Raw genomic sequence first — 9,942 nt, 5'->3', positions numbered from 1 at the left:
TATGTGTTTTAATCACTTCTTGTATGCAAAATTCTAAAACGGAGGTCACTGTGTGGGCACAGTGTAGTGAATCTGATATTTTCCCTCTTTCTCTTCTATTTGCGACAAAGATGCCAGTGGCTCCTTTATTGGTTAATTGTTTTCCACTTTGAAATTTACAGTAGATGAAAGCAAGCATGCACACATGTATTGAGATTGCAAAGATATCAAATGTTGCACTGGCTGTCTGATAGATGCAGAGGTTCTCAAAAGGAGAAGAGAGGAGGGACAGCTAGCTTTAACCTATTCAGCATAAATCATTATACTTGTTTAAAACACCATGATTACTTATTTGCACGTTTCTTTGAGGCCGAGTTGTATTTTGTGTCTGGTTTCAACGTAAAATGGAAATAGAGCTGTCGGATAAATGTGTGCATACAATCAGCATTGCAAATGTGTGCTTGGTACTATGCTGGGACAGATGTGAGAGTGTTTGTTGCTAACACACTTTAAAGATATCCTGACGGCGGTAGTGCTCATAATTTATCTTGTACAACTTGAGCAGCCTCATCTGATTAAATTTCATAACTTGTAATATGCACATAAAATGCAGCTTGCTCTATGCCTAGCAGTGGCATAATTCCTGTCAATGTGAAAATTAAATTAGACACCTATATATGTTTGCTGTGGAGTAATACTTGACTATGGATGTCAGTAAATATGTATGCCGTTTCTAATGCCACTTGGAGTTGACTCAAACACCCCATATAACTCTCTGATAACTTGGAGGACTATGGAATGAAGAAAGGAAAGAAGCTATCTTAGCTGCAATGTATCCGATTATAGCTTAGTACTCAGTTGGCTAGCCTGCATTGCTGCTTATCATCATCGCCACTTAATGTGCAGGCCATGAGACTATCGCCAGAGTGCAGTGTGTCCCGGGTCAATAGCACACATGCTAGGTACATGGTAACAAATTGGAAGCTTTAGTGTGTCTATTAGATAGAGAGGGACAAAATGCAGAGGCTAACTGTGGAAGGAATACCGCGTGGTCGATCCAAGAGTCATGATACGGGCAAAGCAAAACAATCAGGTAAGGCCAGTATTGGATATGACCGTAGAATCAGGATATTTCTTGGAAAAATTTATTGAATGGTACTCTCTACTTCCAAATTAGTGTGTGTGGGGTGCATTTGTTTTCACCAACAACGTGGACCAACTATATGACATTTCACTCATAAAGTGCAGACCCTACAGCAACCGTGGACATCCACGGTCGTAAGAGAGCGGTAAGAGGACGCTACATGTTGTAATAATACATGGGGTATAGGTTGTCCACAAAAGTCCACGCTTTGCGCATTGGGGACAAGTAAGATACAGTCCAACCTCTTTTATCCGGCCATGATGGGACCAAGCATTGTCCGGATAAGTGAAAAATCCGGATAAGTGAATTACATGTAATTCTGCATTGACTGACCAAGTACTGAAATTGGGACAACAAAAGATTGTTTCAACATGGGGTAATAACACTAATAGATGGTATTTGAATGCTTTATGCAACATAGATATGTCATTCCTGGCATTCAGAGCATGGAATTAAGGTGTCAAATTATCAAAAACATGTTCTCCAGTGAAGATTTCTAAGCCGGATAACAGAGAGATCTGGATAAAAGAGGTCCAGATAAGAGAGGTTGGACTGTATGTATATTATAGGGGCAAGGACTACAACTACTGCACTGTAAATTTTATTTCAGCACAGACAACAGTTGTGGAGTTACAGTCAAAAAGGAGGGAAAACCAATATTTGATCAATAAATCAATAACTACTTGCTTTGAGTGGCTGAATTTTCAGTACAGTAGTAGTAGTCTTTGCCCCTATAATATACATATCTTACTTGTCACCAATGTGCTAAAAATTTTGAGAAAAATGCAAAAATAGGCACAAAATTGGCCAGGGGTGTAGTACCCCCTTAACTACATAGGAGGCTCATAGGGTCCACATTTGTCAGTGAATATGTGTAGGGGTGTGTGCGCGTTTGTAAATACCTGCAAATGAGGAAGTACATATGGATACACAATCACAAACAAGGATACACCTCCAACTGTGGATATCCTCGGTTAAATAACTTAAAAATGCATTTATAACTGGTCCACGTTTAGGGGATACAGGACAGACGGGCCTCAGTTGGATAGTAAAGTGGTCTGGTGTGTGGGTAGGTCCACGGTGTGTCGATTAGAAACGGGGTGTGCGTCCTCAGTTAGATAGGATTAAATCATATACAGAATGAGGTCCTCGGTTGCAGGTAATTATAAGTAGGGGTGTGTATGTGTCAGTGTTTGCCTGCAAATGAGGACACACACAAAACTTTACATTCAAACCGTGGACCTACCTGTAAACAAGCACCACTATCTCAGTTGGCGGAGGTCTGCAGTAGGTCACAATTGCATGCCAAATGCATTTTTTTTCTTCAAAAATTAAAATTCATAACTTGACATTAGTCTTTGTATAAGTATTTGGGCTTGATTGTCACAGCATATGAAAAACACTTATTTCCAGAAATTGGCCAAATATTAAAATTTGACTTTGTGAATTAACTAAAGGATTAGGATGTTTCATTTGGCAAAACAGGATAATATTTTTTTAATCCCAACAAATGTGTGCTGTATTTACTGGAATCGGGAGTAGAAACCCTGTTAAAAATGCATTAATATTCTCCCCCCTCCCATGTATTTCAATTAGTGCATATGCTTACACTGAAAATGATGGGGGAAAAGATCCAATACACACCATCCACATAATGTGTATCTAGTACATTGTCACCAAAAGAAAGTCACTACATGAGAGTGAGTGAGAAGGTTGGCAAGTTTGATTTCCGATATGGGGATTTAAAAACATGACAATTTGGAAAAGTGAAATCCCTCATTCTAGTCCAATATTTACCTTTGTTTCTACTTACTATAAAAAGAAATGAAGTCGACTGGATTGTATGCTCAGAAGTCTATATGGATTTGCATAGAAATTGGCTGGTCCAGACTCTGTGATCATTTCAAGTTGTATATTTGTATAGTAATATATTCTTTGTTGACTACTGATACTCCTCATGCAAGTTCTCTTAGTTTTCAGTTATTCCATAAGGGTCTTGTAATATATTCATGCGCAGCGTGATGTTTTTGCCATGTTTTGTTAAACTCGGTTGAAAACTATTGTGTATAAAATATTGTGACAGACATCTCATGTGTAGTGTTTAAATACACATGTTTTACCATTATGAAAAGTAATAAATAAAAAACGAGTTCAAATTTTGCCAATAGCATCATTGTATTTCATTGGAATGCTTGTGCGGATTGATTCTAAACTGACTTTCCTTTTTCATTTTTCTAGATCTTTTGTTATGCAAAAGAAAATGAGATACGTCCCATAAAAGTCTCATTTCAACATGAAATTGTATTTCTAGTTTATTCATCGCATAGGAAATTTGCTGCATAATGGAGATACCTTCCGGCAGCAAGAATCGTATGTCAGTGTGTAGGGTGGGTGTGTTTGTCAACAATATTGATCGACTTATGGTTAAAATTTGGTCTCAGTCATAGCTGCACTATATGGGAACCTTCATGTATTGGTGGTATTCAAGGTCACATAGTGAGGTCAAAGGTCATAGAAGGTCAATTTTTTGAACTGTTCGTATGAGACCAAATTTTAACCATTATTATGTTTTGATGAATCCAAGTGTGTAAAAATATTGGATCCAAAACATAATAAAGTTAAATATTATGCTTTAAGCCCAATATTTATTGTTCTCGCTATGAGTTTTAAAATATTGGATTCAATTTTATATGAAACTTGGGTCATAGCACTATTGAAACTGGTGGTGTTTTATATAGGTCACACGCTGAGGTCAAAGGTCTTTTGAGATCAAAATAGGCTGAAAATGAAAAATGGTGTCACATGAACAATTGCAAGCTAACTTGGTTATACTGCAATATTATGTATACAGTTAGTTGTTCACTAACGTTATCGTCGGACAACCTATTTTGGACCACATCCCTATTTTTGAAACATTTTAAAATGTAAAATATGGAACATTAGTGTTTCTGTACCTTTAAAACATGATACATTTAAAAATTTAAATGTTACCTCACGAGGTACAGGATTTCTTCTGCAATTTTAACCATGTTTCTGTCTCCAGTAGAATTTTACATTGTATGATTAATGATCATATATGAGGTATAACAAATGCGTTGGTGTGTTAGAATCTGATATATAATGCTTTCAAATCTGTCATTGATAATTCTATTTTTCATTGTTTAAAAACCCATCTATCATCCGAAAAGCTGATGCAATATTGATTTGTTTGCTGAAACATCTTGAAAAGATGAATGCTACACTTAACTGCATCTGGCAGAGACAGGAACATGGATAGGAAGTAATCAAATATCATCAATACGAGGGGGTATCCAAAAGTTTTTGACATCATCCAGAAGCAAAGGAGCTATATCGATGAAATTTTGTCAGTGTAATTACTGGTCCTTATGTGCATTATGGTCCAAAAATGGTCTCACTTTTTTTACAGGTGGCGCTAGATGGGCAGTAGGCGCATAATCTTTTCATGATAAGATCCTCCACTTTCTTGAATTTTTTTCACTGTGGCGCATCATCCGAAAGTGATGGACGCCCACTTCTTGGCTCATCTGTGAGGGACATGTGGCCAGTTTTGACATTCCTTTTTCAAAAATCAACAGTGCCATATGATGGGCAATCATCACCGTGAGATAGCTTTGATTTCATCAGATTTTCTAAGCATTGTAGGCCTAACCCTTCAAATGCAGGAACTTAATCACGCTGCGTGCCTCAATTTTTACCATTTTACAGGCTATGCGCCTACTGCCCATCTGGCGCCACCTGTAAAAAAAAAAAAAAGTAAACATACTTATGAGACCATTTTTGGACCATAATGTACATAAGGACCAGTAATTACACAGACAAAATTTCATCAATATAGCTCCTTCGCTTCTGGGTGATGTCAAAAACTTTTGGATACCCCCTCGTACTCTAGAATAGATCACTAATAAAGAAATAAGAGGTGGACAGGTCATTTGTGGTACGAAGAAATAAGAGACAATATCCATGTTTTCGATCAGCTAACACTTTTTAATCAAGACGGCTGTAGGTCTGTATTTTGTTCCACATAGTAGCCCATTGACCCTTTGCATGGATCTCAAAATGAGGTTCTTCAAGCAAATGCATGAGCAAAATTAAAATTATTATTTCATCCTTTTCTTGCACGCATTGATGTACAATGTAGCACACCAGAATGCTTTTACACAGCGTACATGGAATAAATGCACGCGTACGAAAGGTGTACGAAACACGAGACACACTTTGAAAGTAGAAATCTTGTTTTAAGATGACCATGCAAAGGGTCAAGACAGCAGCCAAGCAGCTCCAAGTTACAAAATAGGCTATTGTTACCCTATTAGATTGTGCACGGGAGATTGTGCAATGGTCAAGATGATTGCAGGTCACTCTAGGGCTTGATACTTCATTTAACACAGACTATACAGGTGCCCTATTAAAAGCCAATTAATGAAAACATTCCCTAATACTAAATGAACCAAATGGGAATAAAGAATTGGGAAGTGGGGGGAAAATGAACATATCATTGTACAAATGCACTACCTGCTAACGAGAAATAGAAGATGATTGGCTTCAGGGATGTGTCCAGAAAGTAACATCTCTAGGTGCTGGATTTGACCTTTAAAGTACTCTTTAAAGTTGACAGGTGGGGGGGAGCAAGGGGCCTAAATTTTGCTCCACCCCCGCTTTTATGACCTTGTCAGCCTTAAAAACCCAAAATTACTAAAATTTCTACTCTTTGCAGCAAATTTGTTGATTCTGTCCACCCCCCCTAAAATTCACTTTGCCCCTCCATGTCCCCCCCCCCCAAAAAAATGTCCTCGTGCTGCCACTGTAACAGAACACTAGCTTTACAATAACAGGGCATATCTTAGTTCTTGAAGATAAACAAGCACACATTTTGTTGAATAATTCTACAGAATAAAATTACCATACAGCTTCACACATAGGTAGTATTATATTGTAGTGTATCCCTACTAAAATATTCCCTGAAAAGTGTCCCAGTTTTATGAGTAAGTTGGCATTAGGGACTCCACTCTAAAATGATTAGAATTACAAAATGGCATACAGTGTCACCTGGGCTTTTCTATGGGCATATATTTGTTTGTTTTGCTTTTCTTGGAAAGGAAACTGGTACAAATTTTTCACTTAGATAACCTCACTGGAAAGTACACCCCCAGGGTAAAGTAAGTAATAAACCCTACTTCACTTGCTTTTAAAAATGTGTATCATATCAGTCAGGTAGTTTTTATACTGGCTGTGTGTTTGTAGAGGATTTCTTGTTTTGCTTTGCATGAAACCAAATCCGATTCTTACAAACAAATCTTTAATGTTGTTGTTGTTGTTGTTGTTGTTGTTGTTGTTGTTGTTGTTGTTGTTGTTGTTGTTGTTGTTGTTGTTGTTGTTGTTGTTGTTGTTGTTGTTGTTGTTGTTGTTGTTGTTGTTGTTGTTGTTGTTGTTGTTGTTGTAATCATCAATTACTCTTCATCATCATCATCACCATCATTTCAGCAGCAGCATAATCATCATCTCAGCATCAATATCAGCATCATCATCAGCATAATTAACATCAGCAGTATAATTATCATCATCAGCAGCAGCAGCATAATCAAGATCATCATCAGTAGCATAAATCATCATCATCATCATCATCATCATCATCATCATCATCATCATCATCATCATCATCATCATCATCATCATCATCATCATCATCATCAGTAGCAGCAGCAGCAGCATAATTAACATCAGCAGCAACAAAATTATCATCATCATCATCATCAGCATAATTATCATCATCATAAGCAGCTGAACTCTTACTTATTATCACCTTATCAATTTATTGAAGGCTAAAATTATTGGAATATAAAGTGAGCTGAACTCTTACTTATGATCACCTTCCTTAACACATCTCACAGTTCATTTATAAGCACTGTCATATGGGGATGCATATCTGCTGCATTAAGATGCATATCTTACTGCAAATAGAACTCATCTCTTGGGTGCAACAAAATTATATCCAGTTGCTGCACTCAGTGGAATTCACAGCCCATATTTTTTGTGACCTTATGCAACAGGATGAGGCTTTTGTTGGGAATTGACACGGTGGGGGGGTACTCACATGTAAACATGGTATGGGTATGTGCGGCGGTCAAGGGTCCCCTTTTCAGGCTTTCCGGCAGTTGACCCACATTTGGATCATGCTCCAGTTCTATGAACCTCAAACTCTGACAATTGTAGCTCTTTAGCCAAAATGTGGAAAAATTTTGGATTTTTTAGCTCCAAAACCTATAATTTGGCATAATTTTAGTTAACAAGACCCATCAAAAATGTTGAAATTTCAGTTCATCAAGCCCCTATTTTGCCCAAAATCAGTTCTTAGTTGCACAACTCTACCAACATTTTGGTTGAGTGCCAATTGACAAAATTGAGATGTTTATATACTACCATTCTAACAAGAAACCATCCATTAATACAGCCAGCCAGTCTGTCAGTCACTTAGTCTTATTTTATTTCCATGATATACATAAGGATACAACAAATGACAGCGGCTTAATTAAGATAAAAGCTTCCAAAATATTAGGAAGAAACTGGAAAGCCATTAAAAGCCAGACGACACCATTTGTATGAAACAAAATACATAAGCATTCAAATATTTTAATCAAATCATGATCAAATCAAAGTGACAAACACATTTGTACAAAAATAAGAAAATTATAAACACATAATATTGATTCCAAAACCAAATGTTACTTTTTCTTGGCAATGATGTTGAGCACACTGACACAGTACATACCTGCATTAGGGGGACCTACATAGGGGGATCATTGATAGAATTTAGGGCACAAACAATGACCATGCCCTCAATCTATTAATGACATTTTCTTCCTTTTTGCCATATGTTTCATATGTAAAAAGTATTCTCTTATCCTTCACTTTTAAGCTATTCTTACATGTACTCATTTTAATTGTTTTTAACACTTTAGCTGAGATATATTAACTGATAGAGCCTTTAATAGTGGTTGTGCATATGACGTATCATACCGTCAATATGGCGGACTACTCAAATGCATTCAACAAAAGCATGATTGCAATTTACTGTGACAGTTCGTCCCACACACAAAACAAATGCACTATGATCAAATAGGTTGATGACAACATTTGATCGAATGGACTGCACTGCGCCATGATTACGGTGAAGGACACCGGTTCAAATCCTCTATTTTGAGCCAATTTCATTTCATTTTATTCACCAGAATCAATAATTTCACACACAACCTCTATACCTACTTGGGTTGTCTTTAACAAAAACAAAAAAAGACAGATCAACACATTGCGTTACTGTAACTTTGTCCACAGATTAATCCAACTCCCTACAGCTACAGGTCACTTGCATACAAATATGTAAAGCTAGTATAAAATAAAAGGATTATCACTGCAGTCACTATGCACATTACTACACTCGTAATGCAAAAACAGATTTATCTTGACCTTTTATCTTTTCAGGGCATTCTTTTACACTCTACTTTGGTAGTAACAAGAAATGTAACCAAATGCCCAGCAATGTATGTAATGGTTAAATTGTATCATTCAGATGTACGCTTGGGGCTTCCCACATTGTTCTCCATCGTAACTTTGCCTGAAATCTGTAGGAGTCCTGGTTAGATAACGTAAATAAGGGTCAGAAAAAAGATCAATCACCTACAGGGTGTATCAAAATGATTGTTCTCTGACTGTCATCAATTTTGTTGAAATCATGTTGGCAACTTTGGGTTACTTCTTCTTCATGTAAGAAATCATCAAAACTAGTCTCCTGTGAAAACTGAGGGATTATAATCTTTATTCCGTATAATCACTCAATTAATCACTCTTTACCCTAGTTTATTTCTGCATATCTTACATGAAGGGAAGACCCAATTTTGTCTAAATATTAAAATTGCTAAGAAATTAGATTGCCAGGTTTAATAAGAATTTTAGCTTAAGAGAATAGCATATTCAGTGAAGAAATTGAGTGCTTTTAAAAGAAGGCCTCATTTTCAGGATTGTATTACAAAACTGACATGGTGGTGTATTCCCACTAGTAATAATGATGTGATTTGGCAGAAAAATGTGTGAAACAGTTTGTTTTCTTAATCAAATGATCAAGAATCAATAAGTATTTGTTTTAAGCATGCACACAGCCCTATTTTGTGGTACTATTAGTGAAATTTGTGGTATCGCCTTCCTTTATCAAAAGCCAATATCTCAAAATGCAATGGTGAATTCCCACAAAATCACGGGATCAAGTTATGCTTATATTTCAATCATTAACATTTACGTTCAAAATGAATAGTATTTTTGTCATTTTCTTCAAAATTACTTGTGTGTCGAGAACAATCATTTTGATACAGCCTGTATAAGGGATTACCATTCACTGTATATTCGTTCAGCTCCCTGAAAGCACTTACGTGCTACTACTGTGAGAACTTTGAAGCCTATTGGCATCCGGCAGTAATGTTATTACTTATTTAACACACTTATTCAATCATCTTCATACATCATCAATTTATACTGAGCTATCTACCTAAGGCTGTGATTGCATAAAATTCTTAAGCTGATCAAGATTTAATGATTTGATCTTCCGTTAATGAAGGCATATGCTGATACAAATTTATTATTACAGTAACTTTATTATGTTAGGTAAAATACTAACAAATATGCACAGAACTGAACAAAAATTAATGTGCATACAATTTTACAAGTGACAGCATATTGATCAGGAGTAAATCATGCTTGCCTATATTGATTTGTCCGCATGTGCCCTTCATATATGTTAGATTAAAAAAAGT

The 9,942-nt window shown here is 36.4% G+C and overlaps 1 protein-coding gene across 1 annotated transcript in view; it reads left to right on the top strand.

The window, feature by feature from the left end:
- Positions 1 to 657: 657 nt before the first annotated feature.
- Positions 658 to 9,942, top strand: part of LOC140155254 (oxysterol-binding protein-related protein 8-like) — a 98,596-nt gene continuing 89,311 nt past the window's right edge. The window contains 1 exon segment of the mRNA XM_072178012.1: positions 658 to 1,072. Within this exon segment, the coding sequence (XP_072034113.1) occupies positions 997 to 1,072 (76 nt within the window). The 5' untranslated portion in view covers positions 658 to 996.

The sequence above is a fragment of the Amphiura filiformis genome, chromosome 6, assembly GCF_039555335.1.
Source record: "Amphiura filiformis chromosome 6, Afil_fr2py, whole genome shotgun sequence".
Lineage (NCBI taxonomy): Eukaryota > Metazoa > Echinodermata > Ophiuroidea > Amphilepidida > Amphiuridae > Amphiura > Amphiura filiformis.
Note: the sequence above shows the minus strand (reverse complement) of the source record. Positions and strands in the feature narration are given on the sequence as shown.